This window comes from Hemiscyllium ocellatum, chromosome 32 (assembly GCF_020745735.1).
Source record: "Hemiscyllium ocellatum isolate sHemOce1 chromosome 32, sHemOce1.pat.X.cur, whole genome shotgun sequence".
NCBI classification, from domain to species: Eukaryota; Metazoa; Chordata; class Chondrichthyes; order Orectolobiformes; family Hemiscylliidae; genus Hemiscyllium; species Hemiscyllium ocellatum.
In genome coordinates this window covers 33,515,180-33,529,417 of record NC_083432.1, presented here as the reverse complement: position 1 = coordinate 33,529,417, position 14,238 = coordinate 33,515,180, and the positions used below count along the sequence as shown (strand labels likewise).

Sequence of the window (14,238 nt, the reverse complement as noted above, 5' to 3'; positions counted from 1 at the left end):
TATTTACAATAAATTAAGTTATAATAGTCTCTTACAAAACTTGACCAACTGAAGGAAACACACAGTTGTCTCAAATACATCAATTCTGGCTGCAAATATAACATAGCAATATTTTACAGGCCAATCTCTTCTGATTATTAACAAGATGGAGCTACCTTGAACATGTTCAGCTTTAATTCTACTGTAATACTACCAAACAAAAGAACCAATGCCAGTGTATTGGATAAATATTTGTGTTGCATTGTTGATGGAGTTAAACTTTTGTCATTTGAGAACAAACATAATTTAAGTGGATAGCATATCGAGAGAGATAAGGCATCAAGAGATAATGATCTTCAGACTTAAACTTCAGTGTAGCTAAATATCTGTTGTTTAGCTACTGAATTTGGTAGATAAGCCAGATAATGTTAATGGTAAATTCTGAACCATCCTTGATCTATAAGCCATGAAGGACAATAATATGCAGCAACCTACTTCTCTTGAAACTTTTTGGATGGAATCAGGCCTGCCCTCAGGTTTACGTCTTCCACACGCTTTGCTTGCCACCACACAGAGTCGTCCTGGCTTACAACCTGAAGGACATCCCCTTTCCTGAAAGGTAACCCTGCTTCTTTACAGGGAATCGCTTTATCCTCACTTGGGTCATAGTCAAACAAGGCTCTCACGTGTACCTATGGAAAAAACATCAATGCGTAATTTAGAATCAATTGCCTAAAAATGCTGCTGTGGCTTTCCCAGGTAACCTATTCTGCAAATCTATTGTTCCTTTTTAAGTGAGAAAAGAATTATCTAATTTTTATTATTTATTCAGTTTTAATTTATCTACTGTAGTAAACATTCACCAGAGTGGATAAAATTTTGTCATAAATTTGCAAACTTCCATGAGCACACATCAGTGACTTTTATTTCATTAAAGAATCCCAGGTTCCTTAGTGATTACTGAACTTTCTGATAGCTGAAATAGTCCTTATTTCTTACCTTTATACTTTGACAAGATTAATATCCTTCCTATGGATAGATGGCCAGACCAGATGGGTCTGACACCTTATAAAACACTTTTGATGATTTTCAATCTGTAAATACTGTTGCTACTTTTCCCCTTGTTGATAGGTTTGTATTCTTTTTCACTGTGACCAGAAGTGGTTGCTGATCATTGTGACTCATTATTTTATCCATCTAAACCCTATTATCTTGTTTTGGTCCCTCGCTCCATTCTGATTACTTGAGTTACCCAAATTAAATTGTGTCTGTAACTACTTGCCCTGCTTCCTGCAAGGTTTAAAATAGTAATGCTTCAAACTTTAAACCTTGGGCCTGGGGCAGGGGATCTCATTCATACCTCTTTCCAGCCTGTAGAGTTCCCATTTAAAGCTAAGTTGTTTCCTAATTTTGAGCTAATTACTTAATCAGCAGCATACTTTACCTCCTATTCCGTGGCTCCTTACCTTAGCCCTTAATCGTCGACGTGGAGCCTTGTGTAAAGCTTTCTGAAAATCCAAGTATAAAATATCAACTTATAATGCTGCTGTATTTCTTGCATCTTTGTTTACAATCAAGAGAATTATCTTAGAACTTAAGTTATTTGACTATAAATTCAGTTGTCATCAGTTTTATCTTGATGTATAGTTTTATACAGGGTTTAGGTTCACCTGCCTCTATCTACCTCTTTTGTTTGAGTAATTGAGCTGATCCCCAAAAAATCCTTAATCTCCTTCTTCAGAGAGCATTGAATGCAGAACTCAGCTCCACAATGGTTGAGACTGATGAACAGAAAAACCTCTGGCTTACCTCACTATATGCAATACATCTTATACTGCTGTTTGTTTTTCTTTGTCTAAATTTACCCTTTTTACTTCCATTGTATAGTCAGAAGGTAAGAAGCCTTGAGCATGGCATGACAAGGCATGATCATGTCATACACTGCAGTACAGGTAAGTCATTCACAGCCAAGAAAATAATACTATACTGTCGTATAAAGTTTCAAAATTTGGTGCATTTCAGCCCCTTCCTGGAACCAAGAATCAAAACTGGCATTGAATGGTTTGTGGAAATCTAACCGACTGATAGTTTTATAAAATCTATAGCAGCAACTAACTTCGAAAATCTGAATGGTCTTGTACAATATTATAGTCAGTAAAAGCCATGATTTCTACTGGAACTTCACTTAAAAAAAATGCAACCAGGGCCTGAAACCAAGCTGTTTATGACCAGTTTCCTGATGAAGGGCTTTTGCTCAAAACGTCGATTGTCCTGCACCTTGTATGCTGCCTGACCTGCTGTGCTTTTCCAGCACCTCACTCTCAACTCTAATCTCCAGCATCTGCAGTCCTCACTTTCACCTATTTATGACCACAGCTAAGTAACAGTGGGAATTGATTTCAATGGCACTGGATTAGAGATGAGAAAGAAAAAGTAGCTGGGGTTCCATTTAGACTGATGAACCAGTAAAACCTGCTGGTACGTGTGCAGGTGTGAGCATCAGATAAAAATATAATTACATTTGGCTGTGATTTTCCGTAAGAGAGTAGCCCCATTTTCCGTAGACTTTTGTGTTAAGAATTGGTGTGTGAATGAGGTCCTGAAAAGCATCAAATGCTTATAAAGTCTTACCTCAGCATTGATCAACACCTTCAGGAGCATAACAAAGATAATGGATAGAGTAAATAATTCTGGTAATAATGTTTTTAAAAATAATATTAATTGTAGGTGGTTTGTATAATAATAACAGATGCTTCCTGTACTCCAGTGAAATATTGGATAGTATATGTTTGTATGTATCTAAAACTTATAGAAGCAAAATAACTTATAAATGCATCACAGGGTCTTGTACAATTTGTTCCATGCCTGATAAGCTTTCTCATATCGAAATGAGTTAAATTAGAATTGCATTTTGATAATGTGCTGCACAATGAACAATTAGAATTTTAGTGGTAAGATGAACAGATCAATAAGATATAAACATCAGCCTGTAATGGACTGTGATTTATTTTATTTAGATGTCAAGTTTTGAATCACAGGACACCATCAATATTGAAAATTTAGGATAAAGAAAATCTAAGTCAGTATATTTAGATTGCATTAAGCTTGAGTTTAATGATGATTATAAAGGAGGAGGATAAAACTGATGAATATCAAGAACTATAGAGTTTTGAGGCTGTAGAAAATTGTGAAATATATGTAGAGGCTGTGTGCCATAAAAATCAACTGGACGAACAGTTAATGTGTAAACTGTGGTCTCTGGACTTGGTTTCAGCTGTAGGGTCTGAGGAAAAGTTGCAGAGTTTTTTTTTGTCTTTTTGAACCTTTTGTTGCCTCTCCTGGTGTTGGGTGGTGATGATGCGGAGATGGCTATTAGGAAAAATCTCTTCTCCTTACTCCAGGCTCCATGATTGCAGGCCAAGTTTGATGAGCTTACTGATTTCTCTGATATGTTATTTTCCTTTGTTTATATTTGGAGAAGAGAATGAAATATAGGCTACCGTTATATTGATGTACTAGAAGATTGAAATACAGGGAATGTTGGGGCTACAATATCAGATCTTTCAGCCTAACTAAAAAAAGATTAAAATTTTATTGGAGCGACCTTCTCAGGCATGATTACAGGTTGCAAGCCTTGAAGCGATGAGTTCAGAATTGTTAAGGTAATAGATGAAAGAAAAATAACATTACTGGAGCCAGCTATAGCAATGGAGGAGATATGAAAATTTTATTTACAATCATGGGAGATAATAGAATAGGGTGAAGCCTATGAAGATTCAAACTATTAGATGTTGTTTTGGCTTATTAGATACATGAAGAAACTGCGTATTTTTAGACTTGGAAGAACTAACAATTTCATCAAGAGCATAGGAAATTAGAATATAGCTACTGAGTTATAGCATTGTAAAAAAGATTACCGACTACATTCAGTCTAGAGGAAGTTGCTGATTGCAAATATCTGAAAAGCAAGCTGAACTGTCTAGATGATGTTTGGAGTTGGTCATTTCAATGAAGAAGGAAGAGAGAATGAACAAATATCTTTCCGAGTTATTTGGAAAGAAACTCCAGATGAACTGCAGCCCACAAAACACACAAGGAAGATAGGAATGGCGGTAAGAGTTTGAAATGATGATATAAGACGGGTAAGGTCAGAAGCACACATTTTGAGGCAAAGAGGTGAAATCGGGATCAGAGACCTTACTGCAATCCAGAAAGGCAAGTTGTTAACAAACCCATTGAAGGTGAAACTTGCTATCAGCCACAGCTGGGAACATGACAATAAGACTCATAAGAGCAGTCTTTGAAAAAATGAGCAACTGTACCATCAGAATTGTAACTGAATGGTTAAGAAAAGCATAAAATTTGTGAGCTGCAACTTCAATGTGAATGATTTGGGGAAAAACACCGATTGGAGCTTCATTTTCTAAAGATGAAGTTTTCAATGTTGATAACAGAATTTAGATGCATTTGAGTGGAAGTTATGGTTTAGATTTTTAGAAGGACCCAGTGACATCAAGATGCTATAGTATATCCAACAGTAAAAAAGAAAGAGACATTACCCTTCCAGACCTGCTGAGTAACATCACTTGTGCAGGTCAGAAGATGATAAGAATTAAACTAAATGAACAATATCAGCAGTTGGACCAATTGGTCACCAACGGCAAGATAAAAGTACTACAGTGATATTTTCTTAAAGGTATCAATTTTTCTGAAAACATTAGACCTTTATTTTAAAGAGACTTTCATCCACCTACTCCCAACTTTCATCTTGGTGCCCAATATGGACAAATGTTCCTGTCCAAAATTTAGCAGCAGACATCTTTTGCATCAAATAATGGGAAAAGTGGGAAAACACTGACAAGTTGTCTTGTGACAAAACCCATCTTTAAACTGCCATAATACAGTTGTCCTTGCTAAAGAGGTATACAACACAGTGGGACATCCAAGCTCCACTGCTGAGTGCAATTCCCTTATGCACTTGTTGGGAGAGACATAAATAATTCTGCATTGTGTCTCTACAAACTAAGCAGCACATTAGCTGCCCGAAAATCAGCAAATGAGGAGACAAAAATTTGTCTGAAGATTTGTCTTCACTAAACCCTACCCAATTTCAATCATTTCAACCATACTTTGTCTTCTTCAGCCTAACCCTGAATCTTTTCTCCAATAGCACCTTCATTTGCATTGGTTTGTTGACATGTAAGACTTTCCTTGTTGTGTATACTGGGGGTAATTTTATGGATTTAATGGGCATTTCAGGCCTTAGAGAGTTAATGAAAGATATGACAAATTGTGAGGCAATTAACAGGTCACCAGCAGGCCTTCCATTGGGATCAAGATCTGGGAAGTAAGAAATCCCAGCTACTGGTTAATCAGATATCATGGAAGTAGTGACTGTTGTGAGGAACATATTCACTATCGGACCAGTATTCGGAGTAAGTGATGGCAGGAAGGGTCTTGAACAGTTAGTAGCATGGGGAGGTTGAGGGTAGTCAGTGGGACTTTCAGACTGCTTATGAATGAGGTTTCCAATCCCATTGCCACCCCAGGAGACCACAAGCAAGCTGCTGGGGTTTCCTGCATGATTACAGATCTGCCTACTGATGGCTGTATACAAGCAAGGGTTAAAATCCTTCAATTGGTGAAGTGTGGGCATGTCTCCATGGTTCTTCCCATTACGGACATAATTAAGTCGAAGTAGAAAGGTGACAAGGTCCTCAGCAGCTATACTCCTGCCCCATTAAATACCCACCATGCACCTCCAAGCATGGCACAGGTGGCCATTAAATCCTTCCCAGTGCTTCCAGATCAGCTTCTCTAATTTGCATTCTTATTTAGAAAACCTGTATTAAATCATTTATTTTAACCTTCTCATCCCTTTCATTAATTGACAAATATCCAGCTATTCACTAGTTCAAGTCTAATACATATTAGTGTTCATTGCTAAAATAATATTTTTCCAGTGATTGGTCAAGCTATTGACATTACAACATTATCTGCTAAATTAATACAATACAGCATCTTTAATACTACTTGAGTCTGTCCAAAAATCATTGTCACAATTCTAGTCCCTTTTCTTCCTGAAAGCTGTTTCTTGGCTCAAGGAGATGCTGTCCTTGATTTTTTTCAGAGGGGGTAATAAACCGGGCCGAGATCCGATCAGTCTGATTTGGTACAGAGAGGCCTTTTGTTTATATGTAAACAGATGAGACTTCAGGCCAAAGTGGTCATGCTTTAGAAGTGACCTGCATAATGAAAGGGGAGTGGTCAGCTCTCTAGCTAGCTGAGCTGAGCAGTTTTAGTTCAGTCTTGAACTGGAAAGTTAAACAGGGAGCTGTGAGGAAACTCTTTCTCTTTTTCAACCCTTCAACTTCAACCTGTGTTCCACTTATACCGGTTTTAAAAGGGAGTTTGCTTATTGAGACTGTTGTACATATTCGGAACAGCATCATTAAGCCTAGTTGGATGGACTGAGTTAGGTAGGGATTCTTTATTCTGTTCTTTGTGTTTCATTGTGTAATTTTGTGAATACATTTTTTGCTTGTTTTAAAATCTTGTAGTCAACCTAGCTATTTTACTCCAGGTAACTTTCACTGTACACTTACCAAAACAAATTGCAAAGTTAGGTCTAGGGCTGCCTGCTTAAGAATGTTTTGAATGGTCTGGCCTAGTCCATAACATCATACACTCTCCTTACCTTTGTTTCATTTAGCTGGTCCTCTTCTTTGACAGCTGGAATTAGCTTTAACGTTATTGAACCCTGACACTGGGCCTGCACAGATAAAATATTTGAAACATCAAACTGTTGTGTCCGATGAGATCTGTACCCTTCCCTTCAGTTCATGTCAGTTTTGTTTTAAATCTGAAGTCAAGACATGTTAAATGTTCTACAAAAATTGTTTTACAAACAATTCCAGGTTTGTTCATATTTTTCACTGCTGTCAGATCATGTTGAGGAATGATTTAAAGCAATGAGATAACATACACATTGTCAGAAGTGTACTATCTACTATCTTCATGTTACTAAATGTTAGTATGTCTTCATCTGTGCATGAGGTCTGCTGCTGAGAAGACATTAAAAAGTGTGCAGAAAGATGAATATAAGTGGTCCCAGAGAGGAGGAACTTTAATTACATGAATAACATGAAGAAAGTGATATTGTTCTACTTAGAGAAGAGAAGACTAAGAAGCGATTTGATAGAGATTGTGACGATGCTATCACTTTATAAAGGTTATTTTGTCCTAGGTTTTTTTTGAAGAGATGTTTTAAAGGCCAAGGTGCCGAAGTGTCTAGGTTTAAGGAGCCTTTAGGTATTGTTTTAAAACAATTTAATAATGGAAGGGGAGTGGCCAGTTCTTCCAGTCGGCTTTCTCTTAGTTTTTTCTTAGCTATAGCTGTCGCAGGATGTGTGAATACCCGAAATGCTGCAAGCTTCAATAATTAATTCCTAACTGACTTTCTCTGCAATCTCTTTGGATTGATATTGTAAGAATCTGTGTTTGAATTTACCTTTTTGCCAAGGGCGGTGTTTATGGGATGTTACTATGTTGGAACAGTCAATTAATTAAGTTTTCCAATGGTTAAGTTATTCTAAATTCCGCTTTATATTGTTGGTGTTTCAACAATTTCTGTTTTGCTTAAAGCTGAGTGGATTGACCATTTGCATCACACATGAAACACCCACTTCATTTTTAAAATTAGAAAAAGTTAGGGTCTAGGCTACCTTCTTAAAATATTTTGATGGGGTCTGGCCTATCCCATAACAAGGTGTTCAAAATCACAAGGGGTTTGGACAGAATTAGATGGGAAGAAACTGCAGCCATTGCTGGGGTTCTGAGAGCCAAACAATATTGATTTAAGGTAATTGACAAAAGAAGAAAAGGTGATATGAAGGGAGTTTCTTTTATGTGGTGAGTGATTAGGGCTTGGAATGCACTCTCTGACAGTGTGATAGAGGCAAATTCAATCATTGATTTCAAAACAGAATTGGATAATTATTGCAGAAAAACATTCGCAGGTGTACTGGGAAAAGACAGGAGAGTGGGACTAGGTGAATTGATGCAGAGAGCTGGTACATGATAGGCCAAATGACCTCCTCCTGTCCTATAATCATCATGTGGTTCCTATGATATGGAAATGACTGATTTCATATCATCATCAAATGGCGATTTTATCTGCAAATTATTTTCTTTGCTATTTTTGAAAAGGTTTTAACATGTGTTAAGTGTTTAATGGCAACAAGGGCAGGTGGTAGCATAGTGAAAACAGCACTGGATTAAGTGATCCAGGGACCCAGGCTAATATTCTGGGGACAACAACAAAAATTGTTAAAAAGGCTGAGCAGGTCTGGTAGCATCAGTGGAGAGAAATCAAAGTTAATGTTTTGGGTTCAGTGATCCTTCCTCAGAACTGGGTCTTTGGATCCGAAACATTAACTCTGATCTTCTCTCCATAGATGCTGCCAGACTTGCTGGAGCTTTCCACAATTTCTGTTTTTGTTTCTGATTTCCAGCATCCACAGTACTTAGCACTGCTGCCTCACAGCACCAGGGACCCAGGTTCGATTCCAGCCTCAGGCGGCTGCCTGTGTGGAGTTTGCACCTTCTCCCTGTGTCTGCGTGGGTTTCCTTTGCGTGCTCTGGTTTCCTCCCACAATCCAAAGATGTGCAGGTCAGGTGAATTGGCCATGCTAAATTGCCCATAGTGATAGGTGCATTAGTCAGAGGGAAATGGGTCTGAGTGGGTTACTCTCCAGAGGATCGGTGTGGACTTGATGGGCCGAATGGCCTGTTTCTACACTGTTTATTATTTAATGTTCTGGGGAAATGAGTTCAAATTCCACTCTGACTGGAAGTGAGATGTGAATTCAATAGAATTTGTAATTAAAGTAAAAAGTGGTCTAAAGGTGATTCAGTTAAAAGAACAAATTTTGGCCCAGCCAGCATCACCAACATTCCATAAAAGAATTAAAAATCTTATTGGATGAAAGAATTTGACGAAGAAATGTAAGCTTTTGTAGCTGCAATAATAATCAGTATTACATGCAAATCTTTAAACATATACATTTTTATATTTAACTCCGGCATTTGAGTTTTGAGATGTTTAATATTAGATTTGCATGATACAATGTGCTTTAATCCTTCTGTCCAATTTTTATGCAATTGCTTTACCTTGAAGCACCATCGTCCACTTGTAGAATCAGTGCTAATGGTTTCCCCAGAATCAGTCTTTCAATGGATCGATAGAGCTTGCTCATAATTTAATAAAAAGCACTATTGCTCCAGAGCTGTCATACCAAAGAGGGAACTTTGAGACCACCAGGCTTTATTGAATAACTAGCCAACAGCTAAGGAAGTCAATACTTGCATGACAGTAATAGAGCTTGATCAAGTTAGAGATCTGAATTTCTAGCTAAGTAGCTACCATTACGTTTAAATACTTTGTAATGATCATATTATCTCTGTCTTCAATTACAATATCAATCTAAATTTAGCTGGAATGTTTATCAATATATTATTTTGTACGAAATATATTGAGAATTTAGATGAACTAATATCAAATATGCTTTAATGCTTAATAAAAAATTAAGAAATTAACCCTTATAAAAATAAAACCTCCTTCAAAACTTTGTTTACAAAGGTAACTATATACCAGAATCTGACTGATTTCTTCAGGTGTCTTGTGCTCAACTGGGATTTCATTGACCTCTCTTAGTTCATCTCCAACATGAACTAAACCTGCAGAATAAAAAAGAAAGAAAATCTTCAGAGAGGAATGTAGAAGTGTAGAACTCAGGAGCGGGGGGTAGACTATTTGGCTGTTTGAGCCTCCTCTTTAAATACTTTAAACAATCAAGCATCCATGATTCTCCGGGAAACAGAATTCCAATCTTTTACTTACCTTTAGGAGAAAAAAGTCCTTTGCATCTCGATTTTCAATAAGTAATAGAGTCATACAGCATGCAAGTCCCATTTGTCTGCATTTGGTCCATAACCCTCAAACTACTACCTGTTCATGTACCTGTAAAAATGTCTTATAAATATTGTAACTGTACCTGCATCTGTGACTTCCTCTGGCAGTTAATTCCACACGCCCTCTATTTTGAAAAGGTTGCCCCTCAGGTCCTTTTTAAATCTTTTTCCTCTCACCTTAAAAAAGTCCCCTATATATGAATTCCCTCAGCCTCAGGAAAAGATTTTGTTATTCACCATATCAACGCTTCTTATGATTTTACAAATCTCTATGAGGTCCCTCAACCTCTTCTGCTCCAGTTGAAGAAGTCTCAACCTTTCCAGCCTGTCCCTATCACTCAAGTGCTCGGGTACTGGCAACATCCTGATAAATCTTTTCTAACCCCTCTCTAATTGACCCCTTATCTCTGTATCTAAGTCCTTTGAATCAAAGTTTCCCCTTTAGTGGAAAAGTCTTTCAACATCTACCCTGCTCCCTCAGAATCTGTGTGTTTCAACGAGGTTACCCCTCATTCTTCAAAACTCTGAATTAAGGCATAATCTGTTTAGCTGTTATTGATAAGTCAACAGCTCCACCACAAAACTAGACTACTGAATCTCTTTTAAGTAGCCTGCATTGCAGGTTTTTCATTTTTTTAAAATACAGGGACCAAAACTGTTCACAGTACACCAGGTACGGCCTCACCAATACCATTTACACTTAAAAACTGTGTCACAGACACATTCTGTTGGACAACTAACAACATTTCAGAAAGAAATGGAGCAAAAATATGAAGCTGCAAATGACATTAGTAAGAACGGTGGCTCAGTAGGTTGCACTGCTGCTTCACAGTGCCAGGGACCCAAGTTCAATTCCAGCCATTGGGTAATTGTCTGTGTGGAGTTTGTACATTCTATGTCTGCATGGGTTTCCTCTGGGTGCTCCAAATTCCTCCCACAGTCCAAAGATGTGCAGGCTAGGTAGATTAGCCATGGAAAATGAGGGGTTACAGGGATAGGGTGGGTGGCTGGGTCCAGGTGAGATGCTCTTCAGAGGGTCAGTGCAGAGTTGATGGGCCAAATGGCTTCTTTTCATGCCGTAGGGATTCTATGATGATAAAAACAAGAAGCTAGAATCTTCAGGTGGGCAGATGGTGGGGAAGCAGTGGGGGAGGGGGGGATGTAATGGAATAAACTGTCAGAACCAGTGAGGAGTCCTGAGATTGAGCAAAAGTATATGAAGTGGGAGTGGGCCAACACTCTTTTCTCCATTTTCTGGTCCTACCATGGGGCTCCAAAAGCATAGGTGATTAGACAATGGCTGGAATTTTTCACTAAAACAGACCATGTCATTGCAACGGGATATGGTTTTGCCAGTGAGCAAGGACAGTATTCCAGGGTTCAGGGTACACAGCCTTTTAAAACTTCCCTCCAATTTTCCAACCCGTTCTATGCTATACTAATTATAAATACATACCCAAGTTCCAAAATTTCAAGAATATAATAAATATTAATGATTGTTTCCCTTTTATTATTAAAATATGCATGGCCTCAAAAGAATGTGTCCCTTGTCACTACTGGCAGAAACGAAAAATGTGTTGCTGGAAAATTGCAGCAGTCAGGCAGCATTCAAGGAGCAGGAGAATCGACGTTTCGGGCATAAGCCCTTCTTCAGCCCTACTGGCAGAAAGCGTGCAAGGACAGAAGCAACTGGGGAGCTGCAGAAATAACTGCCAAAAAGTCATCTTCCCCTGTTCTCTGCACTTGTGCCAAGAATTGAATGTAAAAACAGTGGAGAATGCCATATGGTTGCTGTAGGGTAAGGAGCCTATGTAGTAATAGACACAAAGGAAAAATGTCAAATTGTTAAAGCTCAGCGCTGTCCAAAGTGATAAAGAGAGAGAGTAGAATTCTACAAAATCTGATAAATTTTGAAAAGGGAACATTTTCTAGGCTATGAGGAAAGTGCAAACAAGTGCCAGTAATTGAATATTGCCTTGAAACATCCGGCACAAGCAAGATGGGTTGAATGGCCTCAGTCCATGATTCTGTAACGGATGTTTTCCCCATTGCAATGTGAAGGACACTTACCACTGCGGTCTGCAGCCCCACCGCGCATGATCCGTGCAACAACAACGGCGCCCGTTTGTTCATCCATCCTGATTGTCGCTCCCTGTTGGGAAAAACAGATTTGCATTTATCAAGTACGTGTCAACACCACGAGCCATCTCAGAGTGCTTTACACCAAAGAAGCACTTTTGCGATATAGTCAAGGTTGCAATGTAGGAAATACACACTGATAGGTCCCACAAACAGAAATGTGATAATGAGCAGATAGTTTGTTTCTTCTTTTTGTGATGTTAAATGAAAGGTAAATATTGACTGGGACATAACACCCAGAGAGTGTAATGCAATTTTTAACATGTAAGATCTGCGGAGGAGTGGCAGATAGAGTTGAAGTGCAGATGGATTTGAATTTGGATAAATGTGAGGTGTTGTGTTTTGATAAGACAAATCATTGCAGGACATATACTCTTAGGTACAGTCCTGGGGAGTATTGTAGAACACTGAGACACTAGGGGTACAGGTTCATTGTTCCTTGGAAGTGGAGTCGCAGGTAGACAACATAGTGAAGAAAACATTGGGTATGCTTACCTTCATTGGTCAGTGTATTGAGTATAGGAGTTGAGATGCCACGTTGTGCATGTACAGGGACATTTGTTTGGCCACTTTTGGAATATTGTGTTCAGTTCTAGTCACCATGCTATAGGAAAGATGTTTTTAAACTTTAAAGTATTTAGAAAATATTTACAGGGTGTTGCTGGGCTTGGAGGGTTTGAGCGATAGGGAAAGGCTAAATAGGATGGGCCAGTTTTCCCTGGAGCAGTGGGGGTTGAGGGGTGATCTTTTAGAGGATTATAAAATCATGAGGGGTGTGGATAGAGTAAATAGCCAAAGACTTTTTCTCAGGTTAGGAGAGTCCAAAACTAGAGGCCACAGGTTTAAGGTGAGGCGGGAAAGATTTAAAAGGGACCTAAGGGGCAATCTTTTCATGCAGAGGGTGGTATGTGTGTATGGAATAAGCTGGCAGAGGAAGTGGTGAAGGCTGGCACAATTAAAACATTTAAAAGGCATCTGGATGGGTAAATGAATAGTAAGGGTTTAGAGGGATATGGGCCAAGTGCTGACAAATGAGACTATGTTAGGTTAGGATATCTGGAGTTGGACCAAAATGTCTGTTTCCGTGCTTACATCTCTATGACTCTCTGACCCAAGCTGGTAGATGTAGCCTCGGTTTAATGTCCATTCTGAAGGTGATCACTCTGACAGTCAGCGTGAACTGATCATCACGGACCAAGTTCAGAAATACTTTGGTGTTGGAGGTTTGAGTGGGCAGTATTGCCAGACCTGGGTGTAAGGGTTTATGGAGCTGAGACAGCAATCAGACAAGAGTACTGCACATGAGTGAAGTGTAGGATCAAAAACACAGGGCAAACAGCAGCTACCAAATGCAGGGTGGTTCTGTAAAAACCAACACTGTTGGTGACCCTGCCAACAGTGTAGCACTTGCTCAATAATACACTGAATTGTCAACCCTGTTCTTTGTGCTAAAACCCTATAGTTGGCCTTGACCCCAGGACCTTGAGAGTCAGACATAAGACTGCTAACAACAGAATGAATAGATGCAGTTGTAAGGATTGATGTTTGTTCTGGCACTTCAATTTTCTCATTAATCTGTCACCCATATTTCTTTATATCAATGAATCATGGTGTATTTTAATCATAGGGCAGAACAAGGAGAAAATCTTCTTAGTTCTTCCAGAAAAAGTAATTTGATTAATAAGCTCAAGAATGATAGCTAGGTATATTAAAAAAAACCTTCTGTTTTACTTTCCATCATAAATTCAGCAATGTCATGTAGCACTTTAAGGTCGGATTCTGGTGCAATTTTGAAAGTCTTCCATTTAGTCATGACATTTTCTGCCATATTTATTGAAACAAACTTTTATATTTCACAAATATGTGGCTGCAATAAATGATCATTTAGATGCAAATTTTATTTCATCCAGTGATGTTATCACTGCTCTCGGCAGGTTACTCGAACAAAATACATTTAATTGTGGTTTTACACCTAAGATGACAGAAATACCATTGAAATAGTTAATTTCATTCTTTATTAAAATCTGCCATATATAAATTATGCGACGGCCTTGGCTTGTGGAATAAAGGTTGTTTCGACCACTTCATGCTACATCTTATATGAGAGAAACTCTCTCCTCCTGTTCAGTTATGACACATCTGATTTCC

The 14,238-nt window shown here is 38.4% G+C and overlaps 1 protein-coding gene across 1 annotated transcript in view; it reads right to left on the bottom strand.

Moving 5' to 3' along the window:
* The window catches only part of LOC132830840 (MAGUK p55 subfamily member 3-like), a 79,502-nt gene that overhangs the window by 30,144 nt on the left and 35,120 nt on the right, over positions 1-14,238 (bottom strand). The window contains exons 7-10 of the mRNA XM_060848721.1: positions 12,022-12,103; positions 9,632-9,717; positions 6,677-6,751; positions 475-671 (exon numbers count right to left, since the gene is read on the bottom strand). Of these exons, the coding sequence (XP_060704704.1) occupies positions 475-671; positions 6,677-6,751; positions 9,632-9,717; positions 12,022-12,103 (440 nt within the window). The remainder of the gene's footprint in view (positions 1-474; positions 672-6,676; positions 6,752-9,631; positions 9,718-12,021; positions 12,104-14,238) is intronic.